Source organism: Panthera leo, chromosome C2 (assembly GCF_018350215.1).
Source record: "Panthera leo isolate Ple1 chromosome C2, P.leo_Ple1_pat1.1, whole genome shotgun sequence".
In the NCBI taxonomy this organism is placed as follows: Eukaryota; Metazoa; Chordata; class Mammalia; order Carnivora; family Felidae; genus Panthera; species Panthera leo.
The window spans coordinates 136,456,913-136,470,451 of NC_056687.1; the positions used below are offsets into that span (position 1 = coordinate 136,456,913).

A 13,539-nucleotide genomic window follows, 5' to 3' on the forward strand; every position below is an offset into this window, starting at 1 on the left:
ATTCTGACTTTTATATGTTGATCTTATTCTTTAGTCAATTTACTGATTTCTGTATAAGTTTTGATAATCTCTAAGAATTGCCTACCAATTTTTATAGTCTTTATCTACTTCCAGGACAGTGTTGAACAGTGGATGTGTTGAGGGCTTCCTTGTTATGGTAACTTTAATAGGAATAATGTATCTCTTTATTTAATATAATGTTTTTGAGTTAAAAGAATTTTCTTCTATGGCAAGTTGGCAATTTTTTAAAATCAGAAATTGATATAGAATTTTATGAAAAGCTTCCTTGGCATCAATTGTAATTATTTTTTCTTAATTTGTTAATGTAATTTGTTTGCAATGATTGATTATCTTTGCATTCTTGTGATAAACTTTGCTTAGTTCTTAGGTGTCGGTCAAAATGCATGATTTTAATTGTACTGTTGGATTTAATTTACAAATATTTTATTTCCATTTTCTTTAAAAATTTTTTTGTGAGATTGGGCTAGTGATTTTTTCAGTGTGTTTTGCTGTCTGTATTCTGTTTTTGTGGCAGGGTTATACTGGATTCGTAGAATGACATGTGAGTGTGCGTCTTTTTCTAATGCTCTGAAACAGTTTACAATACAAAGGACTAATCTGTTCTCCTGAGTCCAGTATGGTAGCCACCAGCCACAAATGACAGTTGAGCACCTGAAATGTGGCTGGTCTGAACTGAAATGTGCTATCATATATTAATGTCATATTAATAGTGTTTTTATACTTATTACATGTTGAAACGGTAATATTTTGGACATACTATATTAAATAAATTTATTTAAATTAATTTCACTTTTTTTTTTTTTTTTTTTACTTTTTAAAATGTGGCTACTAGAAAATTAAAAGTTTTATGTGTGGTTCACATTATATTTATTTTGGATAGTTCTTGAGAATTAACTGGAACTTACTATAAAACCATCTGATCCTGGAGCCTTTTTTTTTTTTTAGCTCTTTGACTACCTTTTCGTTTTCTTCTAGGGTTGTTAGAAAACTTTACTACTTATTAAATCAGGTTTGATAATTTATATTTTCCTAGAAAGTCACTTGATTCATCTAGTTTTTCACATTTAGTGTTATAAAGTTCTACAGAGTACTTATCTATAGTTGTAAAATAAATCTGTAGTTGTATTTCCTTTCTCATTGTTCTTTTTTTCTTGCCTTCATTAGAATTGTCGAGTTTGTTTCTTTTAATGTCTTTTAAAAAATCAACCATTTATTATATTGGTTAGGTATATAATTTTCTTTGTTATTGATTTCCTGAAAAATTTTTTATGTAAGTTCCTTTTGTCAATTTTTCTTGAGTTTATTTTGTTACTCTTTTTCTAGATCATTGAGTTGAATGAATAGTTTACTTATTTTCAATCTTCGTGTTTTTCCCGTATATGCATTTAAGGGTATATGTTTTCCTTTAAATGTTGCCTTGACCATATCCTATGGATTTTGATATACTATGTACTTACTGGGTGATTGCATATATGTAACCCTGCCATCATTTTCTCTTCACCTCTGCTTTTTGTAAAAATGTCCACCGAGATCACCAGTGAGCCGTTGAGTGACCTCTCACTGTTCTCGCCTATAGTGGACATGGAGTTGATTTATTCTTTGAGGAAAATAATTTTTTACGTAACTTATAAGCTGCTCAGTCTTTTATTCAGTAAGATCTGTAGCCTCTTTCATAGTGATTGAGGCCAATATTCTCAAACTACTCCCATTGCTTGCATCCTCTTCAAGTCCTTGCTTTAAAGTATTAACTGTCGGGGCGCCTGGGTGGCTCCGTCGGGTAAGCGCCCGACTTCGGCTCAGGTCATGATCTCTCAGTTCACGAATTTGAGCCCCGCGTTGGGCTGTGCTGACAGCTCAGAACCTGGAGCCTGCTTCAGATTCTGTCTCCCTCTCTCTCTGCCCCTCCCCTGCTCATTCTCTCTCTCTCTCTCTCTCTCTCTCCCTCTCTCTCTCTCTCTCTCTCGATAATAAATAAAACATTTAAAAAAATTTAAAAAAGTATTAACTGTCATAGTTCCTCATGATTTGTAGAGCCCTTGTTCCTTGCTCACCTTTCACCTAACAGAATACTCCTAGCATATTATCATTATCAGTGCCACTGTAATCTTTGTTACAATTTCCATTTATTCAGCATCTACCCACATTAATTGCTTAATACCTCCAACAGTCTTGTGAGATAGGTACTTTAAAACCCACTTTATAGATTAGGAAGCTTGGAGAGGTTAAGTGATTCACCCTAGGTTCACATAGTAAGTGTTGGAGTTAAGATTTGAAATTGTACTTCTTTAATTGCAAGTCCTTTCCTCTTGACCATGGCATTGATGCTGTATACTGTCACTTGTGGTCTTTCTACCAACTTCAACCTAAGCTGAAACATTTTGCTGACCTTGAGTTTGCCTCCATTCCTTCTGTTGCTGCTATGATTGGGTTGAGGGCAGGGTGTTGAGGGGTAGTGGAGAAGGGAAAGAGCCCTTGCAGGAGTGCTCAGAAAGAACTCTGAGTTTCCTGCCAGTCTTTTTTTACGACGATGGATAGCCTCAAATTCATGTCTTTCCTGTAACCTGGCCCCTTTTTTCTATCCCTGGCCTCTTTGCTTCTTCAGAGTCTGAGGAAGGCTGTTCAGGAAGGCCTGAAAGAATGTTCTAGTTCTTAGATTTTGCTGCAAGAAGATCTCATCTCTTTCCATACAGCTGTCTGGGAAAATATCTGAGAATGTATTTCCTGAGTAGAGCTTCAGGAGGAATAGGTATGCATCACCTATTTGATTCAGTCCCAAAGTCTTATGTATTCTAGGCCGATGATTCTCAACCTTTGTTTTTTAATTTAGACTGAATGTTTATTTATTTATTTTTATTAAAAAAGTTCTTTTTTAATGTTTATTTATTTTTGAAAGAGAGAGAGCATGAGTGGGGGAGGAGCAGAGAGAGAGGGAGACACAGAACCTGAAGCAGGCTCCAGGCTCTGAGCTGTCAGCACAGAGCCCAGTGTTGGGCTCGAACTCACAAACCACGAGATCATGACCTGAGCCGAAGTTGGATGCTTAACCGACTGAGCCACCCAGGTGCCCCTAGGCTGAATTTTTAAGATAAATATCATGACTAAAAAAGGCAAGGTTCAGGCAGAGATCTATAAATGATAGCCCCCCTCCAAAAGGAGTAATTTTATAATGTATTTGTTTATAGTGATAATTTTAGAATTTTAAACTATACATATTCTTTTATCCCTTCATAAAAATCCTAGAAAATTCTGACACAAATATGTTAGAATTTTCTCCTCTTTTCTCCTCTGTCACCCAGCCTCAGGAGAGTACCACTGGTCTCTAATTACATAGAAATGTTATGGAGAAAGCAGGCACCTACATATTTAGCTATACATGAAGCGATGGGTAAGAAGTATGTTCCAAAGCACACATCTGCTGTTTCCCTTCTAAAATGAACTCTTGTTCCCCTCCTCTCCTCCCACTTGAAAAGCCCCTTGTCTGTGTAGATCTTCCTGACATGGCCTATTAGTATGCATGTGTGTTTTATTTTTTTTTTAATGTTTATTTATTTTTGAGAGAGAGAGAGAGAGAGAGAGAGAGTGACTGAGTGTGAGCAGAGGAGGGTCAGAGCGAAAGGGAAACACAGAATCCGAAGCAGGCTCCAGGCTTTGAGCTGTCAGCACACAGCCCAGTGTGGGGCTTGAACTCACGAACCATGAGATCATGAACTGAGCCAAAGTTGGACGCTTAACCAGCTGAGCCATCCAGGCACCCCAGTGTGGGTGTTTTTAATGGATCCATTACTAGTAACTCTTCCTTTTAGATCAGAGATGCTCAAGTTTGTCTACACATTGGAATCACTAGCTTAAAAAAATACTGATGTCTGGGATCTATACCCAGATATCCTGATTTAATTGATCTAGGGCCAGGTGTGGTATTAGGCTTAGCAGAGCTCTCCAGTAATTCTAGTGTGCCTCTAACATTGAGAACCACTCGGGTAGGTTTTTATTTCTGGAGAAATTTCTTGTGTGTCTTCTGTATCTGGTCCTATGATTGATATGTAGTAGTGCTCAGTGTTTGAAGAATGAATAAATAGCCAGTGCATGAGTCACTAGGAAAGGTTCACATTCTGTCTATTCTTTTCCCTCTGCATTCTTCCCACCCACCCTTCAAATACAGAGAAAACATTCCTCGTTAGCATTGTCTTCTGAGATAATCCATTCCCAACACTGCCTTAGCTACGGCGTGATCCCATGGATTTCAGCCCCAAGCACAGTATGGAGAGATTTACCTGTAGACTCATACCTTTGAACTGCGGAGTAGTGTTTTGTCAAGGCTGATGCCTCTTGTAAAGGTGAAGTACATAGGCTAGAAATACTTTTGGATCAGTTGAGAGCAAGTTGGCTTCTCAGGCTTCCTCATAATGAAGGAAATTCATGTCTCACTGGGTCACTGTCTCTCTGAGAATCTGGAGTTACAAATGCTGGCAGAGGTTAGTCTTACTCTGGTCCATGCAGAGTTCCTACTAGTTTTCCTGCCTGCCCATAGACAACCTGCCAAAGAAGGAGACGTAGGCTGTCGTTGCTAATGTGCCCAGATGCAAAATCCATCATTTGTCAAAAGCTAAAGTGAATGAGGACAGAATCCCAGATTACATAATTCCTTGGGGTTTTGAACTTAAGTTATTACCCACCTGATCTCTAGCCTAAAGTTAATCTTGGGCCTTAGTAAGTGATGAAACTCTTTTTTTTTTTTTTTTTGAACGTATGCAAAATCTGTTTATTGGGATAGTTCCCCACTCACGTTGACTCGGGGTGCACTTAGTGCTGCTTCCGTCTGAAGGAGCATCCTTCCGTGAGCCTTGCTTTTCCTCCTGTCAGCTGGCACAGGATGGTGGAGCAGCCCACACACAGCACCACCGTCTGTACATGGCTGAACACGGTGGTGATTTTGTAGCACCCCGGGCACTTCACGTCCATGAAGTAGGAGTTGGGGCTCTGTACCAGGCGCTTCTTCTTGTGTTTCCTCTACTCCTCTTCCAGGGATGGGTGCAGGAGGTCCTTCGCTAGGACCTCCTATGGCTCCTAAGGTATGAGTCTACAGGTTCTTGTGGGCAGGTTGTCACTGCCAGAAAGGCTAAGTGATGAAACTCTTAACTAGACAACTTGGCATCTTTATGGTAGTTTCAGAAGAATCCTTTGTTCTGTTGCTGGGCCTTGGTTAAGGTATTAGAGTAGAGTTCCTTTCTATCTAGATAGCAAAGAGATTTATAAATTCTGGAATGTATGAGTAGTTATTATGCTTCCCTGTGTAATAGAATAATGCATAGTTGATCCTGGATTGGAAGTTAAAAGTGAAAGGAAATTGGATTATTTGCTCACATAAGCTAGTGACAGAAAAATGGATGCCTCTATGAGTGATGCTAAAGGAAAAGAGAAAGTGGGAAGGCTTTACACAAATGAGGAAAGGAAAAAATGAAAGAAACAAATGAGTTTGGAGACATCTTGCCTCATGTCCTTGTGTTCTGTCCCTATCCCTGTTTCAAGCCCAGAGGATCCTGTTGGAGAGGGAGACACGACAGGTCAAGTAACCAAGCTGAAGTCCTTCTTACTGCCTCTGAGGCTTTGCAGGATTCCTCCTACTTCCAGCTCAGCTCTTTCCTTTGCTCACTGTGCTCTAGCCATGCTGGTCTTTGCTTTTTGTTGATCAAGCCAGCCACTCTTGACTTTGCTTTATTTCCTCTGTCTGGGATATTCTTCCACCAGACATCTAATGGTCACCTCCCTCTGCTCCTTCAAGTCTTTGCTTTATTGCTCCTTTCTCAAAAAGCTACTTAAAATTGCAGATTCTATCCTATCCTTTCCCCCACCCCTTCTCCCATCTCTTCATCTTTCCTTCCATAGCACTGTCACTTTCTAATATACTATATACTTCGTTAATTTGTGTTGCCTGTTTGCCCCATCCGTCATCACCATGAGGGCAGGATCTTTAGTTCTTTCCTTCCATACTTAGCAGAAGTACTTGGCACAGAGTAGGCCCTCAATACATACTGTTCAATGAATGACTCAATATGCATAGTAGTTCTTTGGCTTGGAATTTAGTTCTACAAACTGAAAGGCTTTGGGCCATTGCTATTTTTCCTTTTAGATTTGTCCTGCTGTATTTAATCGATTTGTTTGGACTACTATTGTCATCATTTTTCTTTTTCTACCAAGAGTTTTTTTTTTTTGGAAAGGGCAGCTGCTCAGAGAAGTCAGAGGCTGTGGGAGTCCCTTGGGTAGCTATTCCACTGCTAGGAGAGGAATGATCCACAATGGGGGTGTTTTCCTCCATCCCTACAAAGATTATAGGGATGCTTTCTTGGATGGAAGTTGTCATGAGAGTCCTTCTCAAAAACATGGCCCTTTGAGACCTTTCCAGTCTCTGAAGAAGTGGATGGCTCATTATAGGGAATTTCACGGCCCAGTTCAGCTTAGTAAGTGAGGAGTAGGGTTTGATAGTCAGATCCTTCCTGATGCCTGGCCAAACATAAGAGGGTTGCTTGAGCTACTACTCATTGGGGGTTGTGCTGTTAAGTTGCTGTTTTTGGTCTTGCCTTCTCCATCCTCATGGATGATAAAATGTGATAAAATGTGAGAAGCAGTCAGGCTGGGCTTGCCAACATTCGCAGGGCCCACTGCAAAGGACTTATCTTCAAAAGCATAGGGTCTTATCTGTAGAAACACGTTTTCCTTCTTTCACCTTGGCCCTTCTTGCCTTGCCAGTTGTGTATTCTTTTATTTCTTATTCTCCTATGTGTGCACACACTTCAGAAACTGTCCCTGTCTTGGAGAATTTTCTGTGTGAGGTTAAGGTAGCAGCCTTTCTCCAATTTTCTACAAATTAGACTTCTAACTTCAGCCATCTGCTATGGGGTTTGTGGGCTGGCGGGTGGCAGGTGGTGGGAAGCGGGAAGAAAAAAATCTCTGATCAAAGATCGAACACAAAGCCTGAGCACAAAAATTTATGCGATGTTTTGTAGACCAGCGCTACCCGAAGAAGTAGAATGTGAACCACATATGTAATTTTAAATGTTCCAGTAGCCACATTAAAAAAGTAAAAAGAAACAGGTCAAATGAATTTTAATACCTTTTATTTAACTCCATGCACCTAAAATATTAATGTTTCAACATGTAACCAGTGTGAACATTAATAATGCAATATTTTATTTTTGCATTAGTGTTTTAAATCTGGTATGTAAATCTGCAGCACTTTTCAGTTTGGACTAGCTACATTTCAAGTGCTCAACAGACACATGTGGCTAATGGTTACATATTGGACAGTGTACATAGAAGGCTCTCACCCCCAATCAGCCAGCTATGTATGTTTCATGCTATTTTTACATTTGAAAATAGTTGATATCTTTCTATCCCTTGTCCTACATTTTATAACCCAAGTCACTATAAAAAGGCTAGATTGTATTCACTGTTCTCAAAGAAGGTAGGGGAATGTGGAGAGTATGGAAGATATCTAGTAAGTGTTGCCAAAATAAATAATAGTGTTGTAGTTCAGGAAACCTCAGAAATTCACAGGTAGAAATCCCAGACTACACCGTGAAACCCTCTCTCTTTCTAAAGCTGGAGCCTACTTGGAAGGACTTGGAAGCCAGCAAATGTGGCTTCCCCTGGGCGTGTCCCTCCTCAAGTCCTTAAGATTGCTAACTTCCTCAGTTTCACGGGTTTCCTTTCTTGTCCTTGGGGCAGAGTTGCGGGGGGGTGGGGGGGGGGGGGGGGGGGGGTGGGGGGGGGGTGGGGGGGGGTGGGGGGATGGGGGGGTGGGGGTGGGGTGGGGTGGGGTGGGGCCTTCGAACCTGCAAGGCTCAATCATGGCCAAGGCCCTGGCTGTGTTCCAGGTACCTCAGGAATCTGGCTTGTTGCCTTGAGAAGCTTTCTGGATGGATTCCCTAGGAACTGACCATTCCATGGACATTTGCTTGGGGCAATGGTACCAAAGGTACCAAAGTGTATGGGTCTGCTGTCTGAGCTGCAGCACTCACATTCCAGCCAGCAGAAAAGAAACAAACAAAAAAACTACGAAAACACAAAATGCCTGGATCAAACACTCCCTTTGCCTTTTTCTCTGTTTTTGTTTCTTGTGCGTATGTCGAAAGTTACAAAGTCAGGAGCAGGGAGGGTAGCTGTCCTCTAACTAGTGTGTATTGATCTCACGTAAAATGTTGAGTCCATTGCTGCTTGTTACATGATTTTCTCTATTCCTTTTTTAGGCCGAGGAGTCTTGTAAATGTAATGGCTGGAAAAACCCCAACCCTTCTCCTACTCCCCCCAGAGCTGATCTGCAGCAAATAATTGTCAGTCTAACAGAATCCTGCCGGAGTTGTAGCCATGCCCTAGGTGAGTTCCTAAATCTTCAAGGGAACGTGAACGATGCCCTCGTTGCCTGAAAGTTCTAACTTACTTAATTCCGTGGGTTAACCAAACTCGCATGCTATTTACCTCTTTTTGAGGCAGTAACAAAAGAGTCTATTTAGTCTCATGAATTTGCTTAATGTGAGACAAGCTCTGCACTGTTTGCACTGAGTCCTTATCCATCTCTCCCCCCTTCCCTAAGAGCTGGATTCCACTGGGGGATTGCTGGATAAGATGGACCACGGCCATTGAGTGGCTTAGAATAGAGTGTAATGTGTCCTCATTCATTCTGATGGGAGCCTGAAGGTCTTTGATCTCCAGGATCTAAGCCTCAACCAACTGGGTCTTTGTCTAATCATTATTGTTATTATTATTTTTATTATTTTATTTTCTGATTCCCTGAACTTGCTGGAAGTGCTTCATTTTATCTTTATATTGTTTATTTTCTTGCATCTGGTAGCTCTTTCTTCACTGGGGTTGTGTTTGGTGAATGTTTACTTGTGTTCTCCCTTTCAACTTTCTTATCTATCCCTGGCAAGATAATCATTGTCAGTTTGGAAAGATAGGCTCTGCCAGAGTTACTCAACTGGACTGTGCTAATATGTTCTTGTCTTGATACTCGATTTAAGATAAAATTTTAAAAATTATATTTGGTTTGGGTAGATAAAAGTAAACGGGTAGTTTTCCCTAGATATTAAAATTCTAGTTCATAAAGGACCATCTTGGAATATTATACTTACTTTTCCCCCTTTGGTTATCCAGTCTCCCAGAGAACGTCTTGCATGTTCAGTTTACTGTCCAGGGTTGTTCTGGGCAGAGCCTGGTCACTGAAGCGGTTTTTTCCCCCTGACCATAAGTAGGTGGCTTCTTTTTGACATCATCTTTCTTTCGAGCTTCCTGGTGATATGAAACGGTGCAGCATCAGCCTTCAAGGTAGCGTGATGTCAGGCCGAGTCTGAAGTTTTATTTTGTACTCAGCTGGAGAGTATTTCAATCCTTACAGAGCAGAAAAGTAGATAATGTGATCCTTCCAGGAAGTTACTGCACTGAAGTAACCTTCTGAGAAAGGAAATAGAGAACATTGATCTCACAAAAGAAATAAACATACCATAAACACATAATTACATCATTGTATAACTGGTGTCTGAAATAATGTAAGTTCTGATTTTTGAAAAAAACAGTGCAAAGGATGGATTCCAAGAGTTACAGAAACACCTTTGCTTATAACTTACCTTTTCCACAATTGATCCCAGAGCGAGTGCCCTTTAGAATTTGCCTCAGGAAATATGATGCAATAAAAAGCTGGCTCAGGAACTTCTTAAGCACTGTGCTTGAACTGTATTTGGTATTGATTGGGAAATCCAATTATCTTACATCAATTAACATTTAAAAACAGAGCCTTCTTTCTTAGCTGAGCAGATTGTCTCCATTCTGAGCATGTAAACACACATGAATGCCCAAAGGCAGAAATGGCCTTTTACAAAGAAAAGCTAACTTTGTTCCCTTTTATATTTCTCAACTAGCTTTGAAAACAAATACTCTTATTTGATACACAATCAAGAATAGGGAAAAAAGTACATATCCTTTGACCTGGCAGATCCATGCCAGAAATTTAACCTATTTGTAAATCAAGATGTGTCCTCAAAACTAAAAGAACATTATTACAGCTTTATTCATGATATTAAGACTAGAAACAACCTAAGTATCCCAGAGTAGGAGATAATTGCTTGAATTATGACAATCTATATTATAAAATTCAATATGGCTATTAAAAATGATGTATTTTCCAATATGGAAAGACATTCTTAACATATCATTAATGAAAAAAGCAAGTCATAAAGTAGCTTAATTGGAGCTTTTATTATTTAGGACTTAAGGATCCACCAGCCCAAGATAAAATCTTGGTTCTACAACCAGTAGCTGTGAGTGGGGCATGTTATTCAGTTTACCTGGAGCTCCATTTTCTCAGCTCTGAAACCGAGTTAGTAACAGTATTGATATCATAGGATTGTTGTGAGGATTAAATGAGATAAAACATAAAAATTTTAGATCAGTACCTGGCAAATTAATGCATTACTCTTAGCTCTTCTTGCTGTTAGTGGTAGTATTACCATACTCCCAGAGTTCTTGAACTTCGGCCAACAGATAGGAGTTCTGCTTAGCTTAAATAGGAAAACAGTGTTTATAAGAAGGTAGCTTCCAGAAGCTGAAAACACAGGGAAACCCAGTTTTAGTCTTGTTCAGGGATCTCAGCTGCAGAAATCTATGGGCCTTCTGTCCAGGACACCCCCACTGGATGATTCAGCTCTATCTGCCCAGCCCCCGGGAGTATCAGCTTAGGAGGATTTACATCCCTGGAGGATAGGATCTGATTGGTGTAGCATCTGTCACGTGCCCAGCCCTCCGCTGCACCCTTCGAGAACTGCATGGAAGGTGGTCATTCCCACGAAGGCATGCTGACTTAAGAATGGCATCATGAGTATAATCTCATTTTATCAGTTTAGAAGATATGACATATTTTTTTTTCAATATATGCTAACAGGAAAGGATCTGGAAGGATTATGTTGAGTTGCTGACAGTGATTTTCTCAGGGTATTGAGGTTGTTGGTGTTTTAAAAATATTTTTCCTCGTCTCTGTCCTTTCCCTCCCCACCCCTTTTACCTCTGTCTCTCTTCAGTGTGCTTTTCTAAAATTGAAATGTCTGTACATTTTCAAGTGCTCTTAGAATTATTGGCAGGATCTCACAGTTTATTTTTTGGTCTTAGTATCAGGGCTCTAGAAAACCTTTTTCTGAGGTTATGTTTCCTCTCTCTTATACTCCTTTTAAAACACTTTTTATCCTGGAAAAGTTCACAGTATGTAAAGGTAGGAAGAATAGTTTTTGTTTTTTTTTTTAATTTTTTTTTTAACGTTTATTTATTTTTGAGACAGAGAGACAGAGCATGAACAGGGGAGGAGCAGAGAGAGAGGGAGACACAGAATCTGAAACAGGCTCCAGGCTCTGAGCTGTCAGCACAGAGCCCGACGCGGGGCTCAAACCCACGGACCGTGAGATCATGACCTGAGCCGAAGTCGGACGCTTAACCGACCGAGCCACCCAGGCGCCCCAGGAAGAATAGTTTAATAAGTGCCTTGTACTCATCACCCAGCTTTAATAATTACTAAAATTTGCCAATTTTCTCTCCCCTCACTTTTTTCTTTTGCCAGAGTATTTAAATCAAGTTCCACACGTATTTTCCTATTTATGCAGATTAAATTATGCCAACAGTAGAGATTAGGGTATAAGGAATTCTGTTAGAAATGATGGCCTGAATTCTCAAATATATTTAAATTTGTGTACACCATTCTGATTCCACAGTCACTATGCTGAGCCTGGTGGATTTAGTCCCCAGTGATCATGCACATGTTTCAACGTGTAACATTCCCGTGCTTATCAACACATAACCTTCAGGCTTATCGATTGAGATGATGTCTGTTCTGTTGCTTTGCTGTCCGATACTGTTTGGTTCAGCCATACATTTTCTTCTGACAGTGAGCTCTGGTTTCATGCAGTCTCCTGACAGTTACTTCCCTCCCAGGTGTCCTTGGCCTGTCATTGGACACTCTTCCCTGTCTCCTGGGTACAAACCATAGGACTGACAGTCTGGCCAAGTGGAAGGAACGTTCAGTTGTGAATTAGGAAACCAGAATTCTAGGCCTGGCACAGCACTTTCCCAATCCCTTTGTGATTCAGAGTTTTCATCCACAGAATAAAATGGTTAGTCTAGACCCATGCTGTCCAACGTTATAGCTACTTGCTACTTGAGTTAGTGAGCGCTTGAAATATAGCTACTCCAAATTAAGATGAGCTGTACGTATAAAATACCTGCCAGATTTTGAAAGCTTAGTATGAAAAAAGGTAAGATGAGCTATCTCATTAATAGTGATTATATGTTGAAATGGTATTTTAAGTATATTGGGTTAATAAAATATATTATTAAAATTAATTTCACCTGTTTCTTTTTCCAATGGAAAATGGTCTTCCAAATGGAAGACTTAAAATTACACCTGTGGTTCACATTATATTTCCTTTGGATAGCACTGGCCTGGCAACATTCGAGTCCATTGTCTGAAATTATTTGTCATTTGAGATTGGGACAGTCAAGTTCAGATTACAAAAATTTAACAAAGCACTTCATTGGCCCAAACATTTCTCCTTATTTTAGTATTAATAAAAGTTCCTTATTTGGGGATTGCTTATTTGATTGAATAGCAGTCTGCTTCTATGATCGGGAAGGAGGAAATGCTCCATTGTGATCAAACACAATTGGAATTTTTGTTGTCATTTTGAAGTTCATTGTTCTGACCTCTGCCAGGATACACTGATTATTAAATTTGACTAATGATAGTTTTCTGCAGTTGTAAATAGGAGGTTTTTGGTTACTTTTCCCGTGCCATCACTTTTTCCTGATAAAGACACATACATCACACAGATACACTTGTGTTTAAACATTACAGTGGTAGAAATTGACAGTTCTTTTTTACTATGGTTACCTCTGCTTACTTGCTTATTTACAGTGGAAACTTTCTAAGGAAAGTAAAGACTGGCACTAACCAATTACACTAGAGCTTATTTTCTTGAATAGCATGAGGTATGAAGGGACTACCAGTGTTTTCCTCATGGACTAATTCAGACATTTAAATCACAGGTAAATCATTGACCCAACACATTTTCTTCAGCCTTCCCACACTGCACAGACCTCCACCACTTAATCACTTCTTGTTCCCATTTACGTATGTACTGTGTAGATGCCAAATGATAGAAATAGGGGGCCCGGCACACTGGACCCAGCCATCTGGGTCAAGTCAGCATGTTTCTGTGGCTGGGTGTTCTCCCTTTTGTTTTGTTTGGTTTTGTTTGTAAAGATTTTCTTTGTAAGTAATGTCTACAGCCAACGTGGGGCTCAAACCAACAACTCCTAGATCAAGAGTCGCGTGCCCCACCGACTGAGCCAGCCAGGCCCCCTTGTGTTTCTAATGCTGTCTTTTACACATAGGTTTCAGAGTTGTCAGGAGCTGCGAGTCTGGTATACAGTAGGAGTTAAGGGGATAGATACATCTGGTCATTTTTTTTCTGCTCAGTTCATGTGAGT

At 39.9% G+C, this 13,539-nt stretch overlaps 2 protein-coding genes across 2 annotated transcripts in view; one reads left to right on the forward strand and one right to left on the reverse strand.

Moving 5' to 3' along the window:
• Positions 1 to 13,539, forward strand: part of KAT2B (lysine acetyltransferase 2B) — a 103,044-nt gene that overhangs the window by 24,090 nt on the left and 65,415 nt on the right. Inside the window, exon 2 of the mRNA XM_042903586.1 lies at positions 8,265 to 8,391. Within this exon, the coding sequence (XP_042759520.1) occupies positions 8,265 to 8,391 (127 nt within the window). The remainder of the gene's footprint in view (positions 1 to 8,264; positions 8,392 to 13,539) is intronic.
• On the reverse strand, positions 3,740 to 7,708 carry LOC122198787 (40S ribosomal protein S27-like). The gene has a single exon (XM_042903588.1). The coding sequence runs from the start codon at positions 4,978 to 4,980 to the stop codon at positions 4,822 to 4,824; it is 159 nt and encodes a 52-aa protein (XP_042759522.1). The 5' UTR covers positions 4,981 to 7,708; the 3' UTR covers positions 3,740 to 4,821.

Coding starts and splice junctions, on each gene's coding strand:
- LOC122198787 (XM_042903588.1), bottom strand. CDS start 4,980: ATGGACGTGAAGTGCCCGGGGTGCTACAAAATCACCACCGTGTTCAGC.